The 19,006-nt window shown below is 46.5% G+C and overlaps 1 protein-coding gene across 1 annotated transcript; it reads right to left on the reverse strand.

Annotated features, from left to right (window-relative positions):
* Positions 1-3,636: 3,636 nt before the first annotated feature.
* Positions 3,637-6,508, reverse strand: LOC143989229 (E3 ubiquitin/ISG15 ligase TRIM25-like). The gene has a single exon (XM_077489289.1). The coding sequence runs from the start codon at positions 6,449-6,451 to the stop codon at positions 4,844-4,846; it is 1,608 nt and encodes a 535-aa protein (XP_077345415.1). The 5' UTR covers positions 6,452-6,508; the 3' UTR covers positions 3,637-4,843.
* Between the last annotated feature and the right edge of the window lie 12,498 nt (positions 6,509-19,006).

The raw sequence follows: 19,006 nt of genomic DNA on the forward strand, positions 1-19,006 counted from the left end.
GAGACTCACCAGACCAGGCAACACTTTTTCCAATCTTCTATTGTCCAATTTTGGTGAGCCTGTGCAAATCGTAGCCTCAGCTTCTTGTTCTTAGCTGACAGGAGTCGCCCCGGTGTGTCTTCTGCTGCCGTAACCCAACTGCTTCAAGGTTCGATGTGTTGTGTGTTCAGAAATGGTACTCTGCATACCTTGGGTGTAGTGGTTATTTGAGTTACTGTTGCCTTTATATCATCTCAAACCAGTCTGCCTATTCTCCTTTGACATCAACAGGGTATTTCCCTCCAAGCAACTGCCGCTCACTGGATATTTTCTCTTTTTCAGACCATTCTCTATAAACCCAAGAGATGGTTGTGTGTGAAAATCCCAGTAGGTCAGCAGTTTTTGAAATACTCAGACCAGCCCGTCTGGCACCAACAACCATGCCACGTTGAAAGTCACTAAAATCATCTTTCTTTCCACATTCTGATGCTCGGTTTGAACTTCAGCAAGACATCTTCACCACGTCTAGATGCTTAAATGCATTGAGTTGCTGCCATGTGATTGGCTGATTAGCAATTTTGTTACCAAGCAATTGTACAGGTGTACCTAATACACAAACAGAATGCAAACCTGGAGGCAGCCCCATCCTCTTTAAAAAGGTACAGCGATCAGCTTAAGACTTTCAGTATGTGTGTCTGCACCACAAAAAGCAAATATGGCATCTGCTCTGATCTGCTCAAAATGTACCAAAAAGGGAAAGGTGCACATGGGAAGGGCAATATACAGAACAGTAAAAAATGGGGGGTTCCCAGCACCCCTTTTTTTTGTTTTGCTAGCTAGGTTAAACATGTGCTGGGGACCCGTTTTGCACTGTTTTGTGTATTGCCACACCACACCTAGGTGCAACTTTACCTTTTGTCTAACTTTAATCCTTTTGTTGCTGGGGCCAAACCATAAGGCATCCAACCAAATGGTGAAAAACTACAGTACTCAATATTGTCCATAGGTGGCGCTTTTAAAGCCATTATAGCCAACAAGTTTGGCACTAACAGTCACGGTACCTAGTATGTGTGGTGGAATAATTGTTTTTGTATGTGTACACACCCTATGTGCATGTTGGATTGGAGGTGGGGGTCTTTTAAAAATTAGCTTCAGATGACCAACAACACTGTGTTTAATCGCTCAACACCTCACCTCTCTTGGCAACTTCAGGTCCGTCGGGCGGAATGATTGATGGGGGCTTCCATCGAGGGACGCTTTTTTATTTTTTTATTCTTTAATAAAGGATTTGCCAATAACTCTTTCCTGTGGTTCTTACCTTTTGATACTTTTTTTTTTTTTTTGGTGAATGGGTACGGGTATGATGATGATCACATAGGGAAGGGCTGGGTTCTGGGAGGCCCCTGGCTTCCAGATTCCGATAAGCCCCCCACAACCACAGCCCAGGCTTGTCGGGAAGAGGCATTTGTCCCCATCAATATGGGGACAAAGTGCTTTGGGGCAGGGGGGGCAGAGCCCTCTCTGCCCCAAAGCAACCACCCCCCCCCATATTGAGGGCATGTAGCCTGGTATGGTTGTTGGGGGGTTTTGTCCCCTTATCTGCCTCGCTGCATGCTCGGATAAGGGTCTGGTATGGATTTGGGGGGGGGGGGATGCCGTTTTTTTCTTTATTTTTTTTACTCAGCTGTCAGCAGGGAAAGCAATTGAAAGCTGATGACTCGTCGGTTGTTAGGGAGGGGACCAGGAAGCCGGGCACCGCATCCTTAACAACCAGCTTACACTGCTCCCTGATTGGCCAAAAGCTTTTGGCCTGAACTCATGCTAGGGCTCAACCGTTCACTCATCCCTAAACCTAATACTACACACCTCACCCTACACTGCCTGACACAGCATTGTACTGTACTACAATCCAATCCTACACCCCCCCCCCACCCACCCAATCCTACACACCCCCACCCTAAACAGCCTGATACAGCACTGTACTACAATCCAATACTACACACCCCCTACACTGCCTGACACAGCACTGTACTGTACTACCAATCCAATCCTACACACCCCCCCACCCACCCAATCCTACACACCCCCACCCTACACTGCCTGACACAGCACTGTACTGTACTACCAATCCAGTACTACACACCCCACCCTACACTGCCTGATACAGCACTGTATTACAATCCAATACTAATACCCCACCCTAAACTGCATGATACAGCACTGTACTACAATTCCAATACAACACACCCCCCACGCTACACTACCTTATACAGTACTGTACTACAATCCAATACTACTACCTCCCCTCCCCCTTACACAGCACTCTACTACAATCCAATACTACACACCCCCACCCTTAACTGCTCGATACAGCACTGTACTACAATCCAACATGACACACTGCCACCCTACACTACCTAAAACAGTACCGTACTACAATCCAATACTACATCCCCCCCACCCTAAACTGATTGATACAGCACTGTACTACAATCCAATACTACACACCCCCACCCTACACTGCCTGATACAGCTAGGGCCACCTTTAAGTCAGGGCAAAAGGGGCAGCTGCCCTGGGCCCTGTCATTGTTGTGGGGCCCAAAGCAGCTGCCTCATACTTGCCAACTATCCTGGTTTAAATCCCCTTGTCCTTTGAAGTTTTACTTCAGTGTTGTGTCCCAATATCTCAGTGAGAAGTGCTGCTACTAATACTGCCCAACTCTGCCTTATTGTTGTGTACAGACAACTCACCTGTAGACCCTGTGATTACATGTAAATAATCGGCATTCACAAGTAAATAGCTACGGATGGCGGTATTAATATGTAAATGAAGGCTGCATTCATATAGATCATGCCCCCCTGCAGTGAGGAGATGATGTGCTGTAACCTCTAGCAACCAATCAGTGAGCAGTAATACTGTACAGTAATCTCTAGCAACCAATTAACAAGCAGAAATCATGTGCTGTAACCTCTAGTAACTAATCAGTGAGCCGTAATGTGTACTGTAACCTCTAGCAACTAATCAGTGAGCCGTAATGTCTACTGTAACCTCTAGCAACCGGTCAGTAAGGAGTAATGAAATGCTGTAACCTCTGGCAACCAATTGCATTTTCTGCCTGATCTGATGCAGTAAACAGATTTTAAGTCTACTACAGTTCACTATTACTTTACACTCATTTTTTTTTAATACCACTTTACATTACAACATGCACATACAGTATATATTTCCTGAAGCTAACAGTAGCTTAAATGAAAATATAGAGAAATTACGGGCTAATTTATCAAAGCATTTTGTAAACTCAAAATCCTAAATTTCACTGAAATTTCTCTACTCGTTCATATATATTAGATTATTGATAATAATAGTGATACATTGGAAGACAATTTACATATTAATAGAGATACATTCGATTAGCGATGAATAAAAGTGATGCATTTGAATACATTTCCTTATTAATAGTGATAGATTATCAGAGCAGTAATTGTTCATAATAATGATATATTGTAACAGAATAGTTTACATAACAACAATACATGAGAAAGAAAGGAATCCCCCTAAGGAAATGGGACTTTAAGAGGCAACTCAACCACCAATAATTAGTATATAAAAAAAAAAAAACATTTATTGATATAGTATCAATAAATGGTATCAATAAATAATTTTTTTTATATAGATTATTGGTGGTTGAGTTGCCTCTTAAAAGTCCAATTTCCTTAGGGGGATTCCTTTCTTTCTCTACTTACACCGGGACGTTGGCAACCAACACCACGTTTTTCGATAGTGGAAACATCTAGTTATAACAATGATGTATGGTTATAGCGTTCACCAATAATGGAAAACCACGGCCGATTACGGTGCTCACAGTGCTGGAGGAGATGTAGGAAGTTCACGGGACCCCTGGAAACCAGCTTGGAGTGCACACGTGAATATAGGGCAGTAGTGGCATCAGCGTGGGGGGGGGGGGGGGGGGAGGACCGCCTATGCATCTCTTCCAGCCCTGTGAGCACAACAAGCATCCATGGTTTTCCCATCATCAGCGCACAGGATACTACCCTATTTCCCCAAAAATAAGACCTAGCGTGATTGTTAGTGATGGCTGCAATATAAACCCTACTCCCCCAAAAAAGCCATACCCTGTTTCCTGGGAAAATAAGACCTAGCGTGATTGTCGGTGATGCCTGCAATATAAGCCCTACCCCCCAAAAAATCCCTACCCTGAAAATAAGACTTTAACTAGGGCTTATTTGGGGGTAGGGCTTATATTGCAGCCATCACCAACAATCGCGCTAGGTCTTATTTTCGGGGAAACAGGGTATCACCATGCAGATTTGGATTTGACATATTACAGATATGTACTTTTAACATGCGAGTTGTTATAAAAAATGTTTAATAAACTGTTTGCAAATTGCTGCACATAGATGGTGCTTCCCTGTCTTTCTTTAGTGCAGGGATAGGCAATTAGCGGATCTCCAGCTGTTGCCAAACTTCAAATCCTATGAGGCATAGCAAGACACTGACAGCCACAAGCATGACACCCAGAGGCATGATGGGACTTGTAGTTTTGCAACAGCTGGAGGTCCGCTAATTGCATAACCCTGCTTTAGTGGGTTCACATAGGAGTGGTGTGGTCGAACCACATGCGATTTGGACATTTCTGTTTAAATTGCATGTGATTTTTTTTGTAGGGGCTCAAATTGCATTGGTAAAAAAAAATTAAAATTCATTGATGCAACCCTATCGGTGAGCACAGCACCTGCTGAGAGGAGACGCTTTACAAATGTATGGATTATATATGCATTATATATGGTCCTAGGTCCACCAATCAGAATGCCAGCGATGCCGCAAGTCTTGGGGTTAAATGTGTCACACCTTCTGATTTTCTTTACATATCTTTATACAGCCTTTCTTTATATATATTGCAGCATGGAGGGAGTCAGTGAAGACACAGGTGAAGGTGTGGAGGTGTCGGATTGGGATACCCAACTCATAAAATGAGATTTTCCCAGCCTCGTAATCCAGATTTATTCTGACTTTGGTTATTAAAGAATTACAAGCTAAATTTCTGGATCTGTAGTTATGTCTTACTGATAATTCGTTAGACTCAATCTCCAGACACCAGGACATGGAATTATCTCCAATCCCCGCATTCCTTGATGTCCTGTCTATACTGGAGTAACATATCCCAACTCTACAGTCTGATGATCCCCCAACATCCACATCCCAGTAATGTCTCCCTGAGTCGAAACTCTGAATGCTCAACACCTGACATGCGGACGATCCCACGAATCGCTCTGATGATTGAGAACGATTTAGGTTTTCAAACACATTGTGTGCGGTCTTCCTATCATCTGAAATATATAGATAATTATGAGCCGTGTCCTTATCCAGTGTTATATGTGCAGGTTCAGGTATATTTATCCCTTTATTTACCCCTGTTATTATATCAAATAATCCTTTATGTAATAGGGGCAAGATCTCAGTCGCAATCAGATCCCCCCCACCATGAAGGAGTTTATCACGTCTCTCTTTGTCCTCCTCATCTCCATCCTCAGTATCACACAAGTCACCTGTGTCTGATTCCTGTAAAACACTTAGTGGATCCGTCATCTTACATATCTCCTCGATGTGACGTATCTTCCTAGACAGCTCGTTCTTCTTCATCTCCAGATCCTCGATTAAACCCGAGATGGGTAATGAAACAATATCTGCCTTCCTGGCTATCTCAAGATGAACTCCTCTTTCCAGGATGTCCAGTTGTCTTCTGATGTCTCTGAACATGGCGGTGATTCTCTTGGTTACACCGTCTGCACCGTCTTGTACTTTTCTCTTGTATTTCTGCAGACTCTTGATGCTTTCCTCCATCTCCTCTCTCTTTTTCACCAACTTCTGCAGAGCATCTGTCAGGTTCTCCTTCCTCTTCTCAGAAGCCTCCTCCAGTGCCTCCACCTGATGTTCCTGATGGTCTCCATGCAGCCTACAGGACCCGCAGAGACAGGCCGAGTCCTCGGTGCAGTAATACTCCAGGATCTTCTCATGGACGGAGCATTTCCTGTTCTTCTGGGGAGTGGTGAGGTCAGATAGGACATGTTGGGGTGACTTGTTGTGGACTCTCAGATGGTCATCACACAGAGAAGCTTCACAGTGCAGACAAGATTTAACAGCAGGTACAGGAGAGTGAATGCAGTACGTACAGATCTGTTTTTGTTTCTTCTCCTCCGTCTTCTCTGGCTCGGTAGATCGGACGCTCTCCACTATATTGCGCAGTGTTGTGTTCCTGCTAAGTTCAGGTCGCTCCTCAAACTCATCTCTGCATTCAGGACAGCTATAAACTTCAGACTCCTCCTGTGTATCCAGAACACCTTCTATACAGTCCTGGCAGAAGTTGTGCCCACATTTCAGAGTCACGGGATTAGTATAAATGTTCAGACAGATGGAACAGTCCAGCTCCTTCCTCGCATCGGAGAACGCCATCGCTGACTGCAGAAGAGAGAAACGAAACTAAGTAGATCAGTGTCAGAGGGAGGGAGACGGAGGGAGGGAGTCAAAGGGAGGGAGTCAGAGGGAGGGAGTCGGAGGGAGGGAGTCGGAGGGATATAGCTCTGTGTAGAACAAGAGGGAGTGGAGAAGTCTGCTTATCACACTGTCCAAGATTTTACAGATATACAACTTTCCTGCTGACCTGTTTGTCATGCATAGGGATATTCTAAATGTTTGGAATCATGAACCCTCTCCGCAGTCTGGATGCTTGATAGAGGTGTACACCCATGCAGGATACAGGTGACTAAGTAGAGGAAAGCAATAGAGACAAAGCATGGAATACAGGACTCACAGGAATGCCAGGGGTTTTGTGCATTACTGGGCTTACGGGCATGCAGGAATACACTTCCATCACCAGGCTGCTGGGATCACCAGGAGAACAGGAATATTGTAAAGCAGTGTGTAGGTGGGGTGCAGCATGGTGTGGTGGCAAGAACACACAATCAGGGTCACCATCAGAAATTTTGGGGGCCCCCTGGGCCTCCACCCCCCATCCCCAGACCTGACCATCAATATTCCCCAGGGCCCGCCCACTGGCAGTCCCATCACATGTTCTCCTCTTTCAGTCTCATCTCCCTGATCACATGTGCTTCTCCTCCTCCTCCAGTCCCATCTCCTCCATCATGTCATCCTTCTCCAGTCCCATCTCCTCCATCTCACATCCTCCTCCTCCAGTCCCATCTCCTCTATCTCACATCCTCCTCCTCCAGTCCCATCTCCTCCATCCCACATCCTCCTTCAGTCCCATCTAGTGATGGACGAACTTCCGATGGGACGTTTCGCAAACGCGACCAAAAGTTTGCGAACCGCAAAGTTTGCGGCAGACCCCATTGACTTTAATGGCAGGCGAATCTTAAAAACCTCCAGGTCATATTTTCAGCCACAAAATACTTACTAGCTGTGCACACATAGCCCCACAACGTGGACACTGACATAACAAAAGTATTAAGTGAATCTGGGATCGACAACGACAAGCATTCTTTTTTTATCTGTGAAATTTTGACAATTCAGGAGCGCATGAAGGCCATGGAGGAGAGGCAAGGTCAGGCCAGGCTATGAAGGGGGTGCAGGAGATGATCAGTGCCACAGTCAGGGCAGGGCAGTCCTGTGCCAGTGTCCCAGTGTGCCAACCTGTGCTTGAGCCCCTGCCTCTGCCCGGCCCTTACCCCCACCTATGCAGGGCTCCACTGCGGTGGTCCGGAGGTGCAAGACCAGTGCTGATCCTCAGCCATGGTGCTGGCACTGCCTGCTGATTGGCTTCTCTGCTGCTATCTCCCTCACTGTCTGAAACCACCACCATGATAGAGACTGAGCACTGACACCAGCACCGTGATAGAGACTGAGCACTGACACCAGCACCGAGATAGAGTGCACTGACACCAGCACCGTGATACAGAGCACTGACACCATCACCGTGATAGAGTGCACTGACACCAGCACCGTGATATAGAGCACTGACACCATCACCGTGATAGAGTGCACTGACACCAGCACCGTGATAGAGAGCACTGACACCAGCACCGTGATAGAGAGCACTGACACTAGCACCAAGATAGAGAGCACTGACGCCAGCACCGAGATAGAGAGCACTGACACCAGCACCGTGATAGAGAGCACTGACACCAGCACCGAGATAGAGAGAGAGAGAACTGACACCAGCACCAAGATAGAGAGCACTGACACCAGCACCAAGATATAGAGCACTGACACCACACCAGCACCAAGATAGAGAGAGAGAGCACTGACACCAGCAGCGAGATAGAGAGCACTGAGACTACACCAGCACTGAACTAGAGAGCACTGAGACCACACCAGCACCGAGATAGAGAGCACTGAGACCACACCAGCACCAAGATAGAGAGAGAGCACTGACACCAGCACTGAGATAGAGAGCACTGACATCAGCACCGTGATAGAGAGCACTGACACCAGCACCGAGATAGAGAGCACTGACACCAGCACCGAGATAGAGAGCACTGACACCACACCAGCACCAAGATAGAGAGAAAGCACTGACACCAGCCCCGTGATAGAGAGCACTGACACCAGCACCATGATAGAGAGCACTGAGACCACACCAGCACCGAGTTAGAGAGCACTGAGACTACACCAGCACTGAAATAGAGAGCACTGAGACCACATCAGCACCGAGATAGAGAGCACTGAGACCACACCAGCACCAAGATAGAGAGAAAGCACTGACACCAGCACCGAGATAGAGAGCACTGACACCAGCACCGAGATAGAGAGCACTGACACCAGCACCGAGATAGAGAGCACTGACACCACACCAGCACCAAGATAGAGAGAAAGCACTGACACCAGCACCGTGATAGAGAGCACTGACACCAGCACCGTGATAGAGAGCACTGAGACCACACCAGCACCCAGTTAGAGAGCACTGAGACCACATCAGCACCGAGATAGAGAGCACTGAGACCACACCAGCACCAAGATAGAGAGAGAGCACTGACACCAGCACAGAGATAGAGAGCACTGACAGCAGCACTGATACCAGCAACTCGCTGCGGGACCAAAAAATATGACACCGCTCAAACTCTTCAAACAGGAGGGTATGGGCATATAGTACGGTGTGCTTTTTTTGTACAAGGAAGTGAGTCAAAGGTAGAAAAAAGGTCTGTGTTTGATTAAATAAATTGTTTATAGAGTTATGCATATACATGGTCTACTGGTCACATGTGTTTAATTACTCCGAAATCCATGCCTCATTCATTTTTATAAATGTGAGGTAGTCAACACTGTCGTGAGCTAGGCGAGTGCGCTTATCGGTCAAGATCCCCCCTGCTGCGCTGAACGTCCTTTCGGACAGGACACTGGACAAGGGGCAAGCCAACAGTTCCATTAAAATATGGGCAAGCTGTGGCCAGAGGTCAAGCCTGCCCACCCAGTAGTCCAGGGGTTCATCACTCCTCAGAGCGTCCACATCGGCCGTTTACCCGATGTAGTCGGACACCTGTCGGTCTAGGCGTTCCCTGATGCTGGATCCGGATGAGACCTGTCGATGGGTTGGCTGAAAGAATGACCTCATATCAGAAGTCACCAACACATCTTCAAACCGCCCTCTTCTTGCAGGCGCTGTTGGATTGGTACCCGCAACTCTTTCTCTGGGAGTGGGAATTCCTCCTCTGCCAGCGCATGCAAAAGCAGAATGCAGCATTTCTTGAAGCAAGGCCTGGAAGTGCTCCATTCTGACTGCCCTCTGTGACGGTGGTAACATTTCCACCATTTTGTGTTTGTACCGGGGGTCTAAGTACGTTGCCACCCAGTACTGGTCCTTGACCTTTATGCTTTTTATACGGGGGTCCCTGTTAAAAGGCCCCCATTTGCACTAAAGTTGAAGCGGTGTGGTGGCCTGGCTCCTGCTCATCATCCAGGATAATTTCGTCCTCCTTGTTCTCCTCTCCTCATCCACGCACAACAACAGGGATCCCAGAAAGGTTTAAAGCATGCTCTTCTTGCTCCTCCTCATACGCCCCGGCACCATCCTCCTCTGACTCCTCTTCAGACCCCTGTTGTTGACTTGTCTCAGATAGAGTAGCCCCCCCCTGGGAATTCATCCAGCATTGCGACTTCCCCATCTTCCTGCTCCTGGCGGCTTGATCAATGACACAACGCAATGCATGCTCAATAAAGAAGGCATAAGGTACCATATCACTGATGGCACCATGGCTGCGACTGACCAGTTTGGTGACCTCATCAAATGGCCGCAGAAGTCTGCATGCATTGCGCATGAGCAGCCACTGGCGCAGGGAAAAAATCCAAGCTCCCCAGAACCTGTTCTGCCGCAGAGTTCGTACAGGTAGTCGTTAAATGCACGTTTCTGTTGGAGCAGCCTATCAAGCATATAGAAGGTTGAGTTCCATCACGTCAGGCAATTGCAAATAAGACGTCTGACCAGCAGATTGTGTCGCCGCTGAATGTCAGCAAGGCGAGCCATGTCCGTGTAAGATCTTCTGAAATGGGCCGAGATTTTCCTTGCCTGCCGCAAGATGTCCTGGACCCCAGGGTATTGGACAGCGAATCGCTGCACGACCAAGTTTAAGACGTGGGAGGACTCCACTGCTGCCATTTTTTATGTGAAAGCGCTTTATCAACTGCTTAAATGTAAGTTCGATAATCTTTTTTAATAAATTGATTTTCTTACGGAATTACGCTATTTGGCCACATTTTTCTATCCCGTATGTCCTTTCTGGTGAGCTTGACCTGTTTTCCGATTGGTGTATACCAGTTCCGTGGGATTCGTCCTTGTATGAGATTCTCATCATCCAGCTTCAAGTTCCATTGTCTATTGGCCAGAGAGCTCCACAGCCGCCTCCGAGTAAAGCCTATCTTGACCCTTTGGGCGTATGTCCGTTGGGGTCAAAGACGTCCGGTAAGCCTCCATTCATTTCAGGTGGTGGTGTCGACACAAGGGTGTACATATTTTATACATTGAAGATTTGAGGATATCTTCATCCTATCACTTTTTCATTCACTGAAGGGGACCTCTGATTGGCTTTTTTTGAAGGACTATATTATTATTCTTCAAAGGACTCTTATATACATATTTCGTATAGGTCTCTATGTATATATGCACATGCAAATAGTATGAACATAATTTATATGGTGTCTTGTTAATTGTATATTCACACATGCTATTTGGGTTCGCACACATTTATGTTTCATTTATTGTATTATTTCTTTAGCACGACACTTTGTTTCTTATATGCAAGTTTAAGACGTGTCCATGCCAGAGATATATTTACTTGCCACTGAACATGGCCATATAGCTCTGGGATGCCCTTCTGTGAGAAATACTTCCTTCCTGGGACCTTCCATTGTGGTGTTCCAATGGCCACAAATTTTGGAAAGGCCTCCGGGGCCACCAGTTTATATGGCAGTAGTTGGCGGGCTATCCGTTCTGACAAGCCAGCCGTCAACCGTTGGGCAATAGGGTTATCCGGCGTCATCATTTTTTTACGCTCGAACATTTGGCCCACGGAAGCCTGCCTTTTTGCAGAAAAACGTGAGCTTGGCGTGATGGAAGGTGGAGTGGAGGACAATTGTGAGGAGAGAGGAGAAGGAGAAGTAGAAGATGAGGCTGGACGGTGAGAGCCTGGAGTGTGGCTTTGTGTGTTCCGTTGCTCCCACTGGGCTCGGTGATGGCTGCTCATGTGCCTTCTTAAGGCAGTCGTCCCTAGGTGAGTGTTGGGTTTCCCGCGACTTATGCGTTGACTGCAAAGATTGCAGATGGCAACACTATTGTCAGCAGCGGACAGAGTAAAAAAAAACAAAAACTGCAGAGACCATGTGCCGTCGTCCTGGGAGCACCAGATGTGACCGTACATGGTTGATGCATCACTCCTGATACATTAGCAGTCTGCTTTGTCCCTCCTGTGCAATCTAAGTTCCGCCTGCTTCTCCTCCCTATCTGCTGGTCTATATCTCCCTCTGAACTCCCCTCCTCTTCCTCTCTTGTGGGCACCCACGTGACATCACTAGACACGTCATCATCGACCTCACCTTCCCCACCGCTATAATTAGAGATCTCGAAGTAGGCAGCAACAGCGGGGACCAACCTCCTCCTTGGGCTGATCTGGGTACTGTTGTCAGACTGCTGAGTGGCGGTTGTTGCTACCTCCTCTTCCTGATCCAATGCCAAGAATGGCTGCGCATTGGAAATGTCTTGTGATGGATCAGAAAATAATTCCTGTGACTCAAGCGGAAGGTATATGGTGGTGGTGGTGTTGGTGGTAGTGTCTTTGGGGGTGCACACAGCAGAGAGTGAAGAGGGTGCAGATCGAGAAGATGAGGAGGGTGCAGAAGAGTAATGCCGCGTACACACGAGCGAATTGTCCGGCGTACTTAGTCCACCGAAACGCATTTCAGCGGAAAATTCGATCGTGTGTGGGCTTCAGCGGACTTTTCCAGCGTAAAGTCCGGCGGACTTAGAAAGTAGTTTTGCACTCCAATCTTTCCGCTGGACTTGGGTTTCAGCGGACAATACGTGAGTATGCTAGTCCGGCGGACTAAGAATGACGCATGCTCAGAAGCAAGTACGAAAAAGGAAGCTATTGGCTACTGGCTATTAAACTTCCTTTTTCTAGTCCCGTCGTACGTGCTGTACGTCATCGTGCTAGCAAACGCCGGACTTTCTGTGTGTCCGTGTGTGGCCAAGTCAGTTCGGTAGAAAGTCCGCCGGACTATCCGCCGGATTCTTTGCCGGACTAAGTACGCCGGACAATTCACTCGTGTGTACGTGGCACAAGGCTGAGTGAGCTACTCAACCAAGTCTGGTGCATCCTTTCACTTAATCGCACGCACCTTCTGCAATTTGCCACTTTGGCTCAAGTCTGTTGCTCCTGCCCTACCCCTACCACCCCTGTGGAAGGGCCTGCCTCTTCCTCTGCCTGTCATTTTTTAAATGACCCTGTGACAAAAGTCTCTAGAGAAGTGCAGTATGTATGTGGAAGAAGAAATATAACACCCCGCTTCAATCTGTCGTTTTTGGGGGCCACTGGTCTATCACACCAGTTATAATACTTTTTTTTAAATTGCGTTTGTCATTCTTTGTAGTATCGCTGCAGAACTGGTCAGCAGTCACAATGCTGCACAGTGGAAATGCACTATACTATGCTTTCTATATGTGCAAGTATTTTATACGTGTATTACACCCCTATATACTGCACACCAAATAGTACACCTATACCAGTCCTTAAAAGGACCTTTGTGGACCTAGTAGCTTGTGATTTTCAGACTGTCCCTCAGTTCCTACACTGATAAAAGACAGCTGCAGAATCAGTCAGCACTCAGCTCAGCAGTCATGTATAATATGCTTTGTATATTTGAAAGAAAGTATATTATACGTGTACAGCCCTATATACTGTACAACTATACCAGTCCTTAAAAGGACCTTTGTGGACCTAATAGTAATAGCTAGTGATTAAAGTGACTGTCCCTGCTCTACATCATCTCCTGACATGACAACCATGGACACCTAGGGCTCAATAGGACTTTTCACCTGGTGAGGGACCAGTTCTACTGGCCCTGCATGCAGGCTGAATTCGAGGACTATTGCCACTCCTGCATCAGATGTATCCAAAGGAAGACTTTGCCTCACCTAGCTGCCCCAATGGGCCATCTTCAGAGTCAGGGACCCATGGAGCTGGTGTGCATTGACATTCTGTGCTTGGAGCCTGATCTGAGCAGGCAGGGAAATATCCTGGTAGTGACTGACTATTTCCCTCGGTATGCACAGGCGTTTTCCACGAGGGACCAACAAGCATCCACGGTGGCCAAGATCTTTGCTGAGACATTCTTTGTGCCCTATGGTCTGTCCCAATGCATCCACTCTGATCAAGGGAGAGGTTTCGAGAGTAGTCTCATCAAGAGACTTTTAGACCTGTTGGGCATCAGGAAGTCTAAAACCAATCTGTATCATCCTCAAGGATATCCTCAACAAAAGAGCTTCAACCGAACCCTCCTGGATATGCTCGAAACTCTAAATTCAGAACAAAAGCAGCACTGGAGCAGGCATATAGTGGCTATTGTGTATGCCTATAACAGCACCGCCAATGATGCCACAGGTTACTCTCCCTACAGTTTGATGTTTGGACCGCAGGCCCAGCTGCCAGTAGACTTGGCCTTCGTCACATCCCTCGACATACCTCAGCAACTTCCCGCAGAGGGTTAGTGGATCGCCTGCAGAGACGTCTGAAAACCACCTATGATAAGGCTCAAGCTGCCTCATATGCCTGAGGACAGAGAAACGAAATAAACTTTGACCTCAGGATACGAGTACAGGACCTACATCCAGATGACAAGGTACTGCTGAGAAACCTGGGTGTCCCTGGAAAGCACAAGTTAGCTGACCACTGGAAGTCGCAGCCCTATGTGGTTTGCAAGCATCTGCCAGGACACCCAGTATATCAAATCTGGCCAGAGGGAAGCACAGGCCTGCTGAAGACTTGGCATTGCAATTATCTGTTGCCTCTGTCAGAAGCAGTTCATGTGCCACCACAGCCAGAGTTACAGTCCACACCCATGGCCTCTCAAAGATCCCCGCCAGTGAATAGATCTCACTCTGTACCCCTTGCTGAAGATGAAAACAGCAAGGACGAAGAGAAAAATTGTCTGTGGTCGTCTCAAATGCCAGGGCCTGCCACCCCCCCCCCCCTTTTTCTTCTCCTACTAAGGTGACTGAGGTGATTCTCAGGCCAGAGGCACCTGAATTTGTACCTCAAAGTCCACCTTTTGAAGAGTTGGAAGACCCTCAATCTTCCCTGCTGACAACAGACCCCTAAGCCCTTGTATGCATGGTCGGACATTCCGACCACAAAATCCGTCGGATTTATTCCTACGGATTTTGTCTGAAACTGGTGTTGCATACACACGGTCGGACAAAGTTGTCGGAAAATCTGATAGTTCGGAATGTGATGATGTTTGTTCGTTACGACGGGACTACGTTCAGGCTAGTAGCCAATAGTTTTGGTCTCGTAATTTGATCTGAGCATGCGTGGCACTTTGTCCAATCGGAATTCTTTACAAACGATCAAAGTCCAATCGGATCATGTTGTCGGAAAATTTTATATCCAGCTCTCAAACTTTGTTGGTAGGACATTCCAACGGAAAAAGTCCGATGGAGCCCACACACGGTTGGATTATCCGACAACACGGTCCAATCTGACATTTTCCATCGGAATGTCCGACCGTGTGTACAAGGGCTAAGACTTTCCATCCTTCATTGAGGAAGCTGAAGCTGATATGCAGGAAGAAGAAGAGACCAGTGTGTCGGTAATCCCAGAACAGTGAGAGCAAAGGGTTATTCACCCGCCCAAAAGACGAACAGCTCTGAGGAGGTCGTTCTCATTGCAAAAAGGACTCTGTCTCATCACAATACATCCCCATTGATTTCTACAGGAGGTGGAACTACCAAGCCCAGCCTGCTTTGCAAGAAGGGGGGGGCTAGCTAAAGACTTAAGCTTGTTGTTCTATGGAGAGATCACCATGAGGCAGGGAGGTGAACGGAGGTATGAGGAAAGACTACAGGCACCCACTGAAGAACCATCCAAAGACGGTTCCAGAGACCATCCAGAGACAGTTGAAGATTGATGTACCTTCTGTACCACCTAATATCTCTATTTTGATGTGGAATATCTCTGAAATGATGTGAGATCTAACGTTAAAACCACTTGATCTTACTGGATCTAAGGAATATCTATCAGTCTGAATGATTTTTGGCCAGAAAATTTAATAAGGGGGGGCCAGCCCCCCCCCCCCCCCCATTAATCACTAATAAGTCTCTAATTATGTGAGATCTAATGTTAAAACCACTTGATCTTACCGGATCTAATGAATATCTATCAGCCTGAATGATTGGGGGGGGCTGATGACGGGTTAGCCCCCCCTGCAAGTAACTTTTAACATTGCTTTTGTGTGAGATCTAACAAAAACAGTTGATCTAACCTGATCTAACAAAGATCTAACAAACTGCATAAGATTTTTTCAAAAATTTTGATATGGTGGGCTAACCCGGCAGAGGTCAAATGATCACATGGAATAAGTAATAATCAGAGACAAACAGGAATGACTAGGAGCAGACAGAAGTGAGCGGAGACACAGAGCAGGAAACAAACTAGGAATACATAGGAAGAGACACTGACTGCAGACACAGAAACTTGTAATGAGAGGTAGGCTGTGGTGTAGGAAAGCTACCAGAGATACACAAGGCCCAGAGGCACAAGTCTACCAGGCTACTCATAAGTAGGGATGAGCCGAACACCCCCCGGTTCGGTTCGCACCAGAACCCTCAAACGGACCGAAAATTGGTACGAACTTTAAAACCCTATTAAAGTTTATGGGACTTGAATGTTCGAAATCAAAAGTGCTCATTTTAAATGCTATTATGCAAGATATGCAACAGACAACACCAGCAATAATTGATATCTTCAGGTGTATACTGTGCTGGAGGCACACAACACCCACTTTAACTCCTGCAGATGCCTATATTAGAGAACACCAGAAATAAAGGGTAGATACAGGTGTATACTGTGCTGTGCTGGAGGCACACAACACCCACTAACTCCTGCAAATGCCTGTATTAGAGAACAGCAAAAAGGGTAGATACAGGTGTATACTGTGCTGGAGGCACACAACACCCACTTTAACTCCTGCAGATGCCTGAGAAAAGAACACACTGTCCCTGCCTATCTAGGTCTTTCCCTGCATGCCGGAACACACTACACAAGGCCGCCGTGCTGCCGGCCTTATATGGTGTGGGCCGTGTACTAAACCCCCTGAGCTATAATTGGCCACCTCTCCTCACTGCCGGCACTGTGATTGGCCAAGCATGTGGGGTCACAGTGCATGCTTGGCCAATCATGAGCCAGCAATGCACTGCGATGGGGTAGTGCATTGTAAGCCGTTCGTGCCACAAGAATTTGGTGCGAACGGTCCACAACGTTCTGAATTCGCCGAACAGGCGAACAGCCCGTGTTCGAGTCGAACACCGAGCTCATCCATACTCACAAGATACAACAGGTACAAGGATACAGGTTGCACACAGAAGGAGATTTAATAAATCTGGAGACTCATAATATGTTGCAGCTTTGCATAGTAACCAATCAGCTTCTAACCTCAGCTTGTTCAAATAAAACTACTTGCTGGCCAGACCTTTTCTGGAACTTTTTGTTTAAACTAGCATTTTTTTCTAGAAAATTTAGAACCCCCAAACATTATGTATATATATTTTTTTAGCAGAGACCCTAGAGAATAAAATGGCGATCTTTGCAATATTGTATGCCACACTGTATTTGCGCAGAGGCCTTTTAAACGCAATTATTTTGGAAAAAATACAATATAATGAATAAAAAAAACAAAAATAAAAAAAACAGTAAAGTTAGCACAATTTTTTTGTATAATGTGAAAGATGATATTACGTCGAGTAAATAGATACCCAACATGTCATGCATTAAAATTGCGCACGCTCCTGGAATGGCGACAAACTACGGTACTTAAAAATCTCCATAGGCGGCGCTTTCAAAAGTTTTACAGGTTACCAGTTTTCACACTGGGGCGGTGGGGGCGTTGGCGCTATATTTAGTGCTGCTTTACTGTTATTTTAGCGGTGCTATTCGGCTGCTAGCAAGGCAGTTTTAAAAAGGGTTAAAACCGCCCCCCCAAAGCGCCGCTGCAGCAGCACTCTGCTGGTGGTATAGCCGCGCTGCCCCATTGATTTCAATGGGCAGGAGTGGTTTAGGAGGGGTGTATACACCGTTCCATCACCGCTCCAAATATGCTGCTAGCAGGAGTTTTTTTTAGAGTCCTGCCAGCGCACCACTCCAGTGTGAAAGCCCTCGGGGCTTTCACATTGGAGAGACAGCAGCGGCTGTTTCAGGGTCCTTTGCAGGTGCTATTTTTAGCACTGTAGCGCCTGCAAAGCGCCCCAGTGTGAAAGGGGTCTTACAGAGAAGATCTTGTGTTAGAATTATTGCTCTCACTCTAACGATTGCGGTAATATCTCACATGTTTACATATGCGGCCGTAACTTGCGTTCATTTCTGTGCACGAGCACGGAGGGATGGTGGTACCTTACCTTTTTTTTCTTATTTATTTTACTTTTTATTTTTTATTTTTACGCTGTCACTTTATTTATTTTATTGCTCACTTTTATTCCTATTACAAGGAATGTAAACAACCCTTGTAATAGAAATAAGAATGGCAGGACCTCTTTATTGAGAGATCTGGTGTCAAAAAGACTCCAAATGTCTAATTTACCCTTAGAAGCAAAAAAAAAAAAAAAACTAATTTTGACACTAATGAAAAAACAAAATCATCTCTCCACTTGACCCCCTTCCTGACCAGGCCATTTTTTGCGATACACACACATACAGTATACACACACAGACACACAATATACACACATAGAATACACATACACATACTGAAAAGGTAATGGAGAAGCAGGGCAGCTATAATCTTGGGATTTAAAAAAAAACATAGATTTTTACATACTGTCCCTGGTTTTATTGAAGCTGGCAACCCTGTTGGGGCACCTTAGTGGCATGGGGCCCTCGGGCAGTGCCCGAGTGCCCAAATGGTCAGTCCGCCCCTGGTCTGGATGGAGGGGAGTGTGTTCTAATCAAAATGATAATATGGAAATAACACTTTACCGTCCCCAGACAATTTGCCTAATGCCTATTGTTGTAATAAATAGAAAATCAGGGGCGGACTGACCATTCGGACACTCGGGCATTGCCCGAGGGCCCCATGCCACTAAGGGGCCCCATCAGGTTTGCCAGCCTCAATAAAACCAGACACAGTATGTAAAAATCTTTGCTAAAAATCCCCAAATTATAGCTGCCCTGCCTCTCTAGTATCTTTTCAGTGTGTGCATTCTGTGTGTGTATACTGTGTGTGTATATACTGTATATGTGTCTGTGTGTGCATACTGTGTGGCCCCATAATCTCCTATTGCCTGGGGGCCCCATA

Source organism: Lithobates pipiens, unplaced genomic scaffold, assembly GCF_037356315.1.
Source record: "Lithobates pipiens isolate NorthernLeopardFrog02 unplaced genomic scaffold, aLitPip1_a1.2 Scaffold_18, whole genome shotgun sequence".
Lineage (NCBI taxonomy): Eukaryota > Metazoa > Chordata > Amphibia > Anura > Ranidae > Lithobates > Lithobates pipiens.

Coding starts and splice junctions, on each gene's coding strand:
- LOC143989229 (XM_077489289.1), bottom strand. CDS start 6,451: ATGGCGTTCTCCGATGCGAGGAAGGAGCTGGACTGTTCCATCTGTCTG.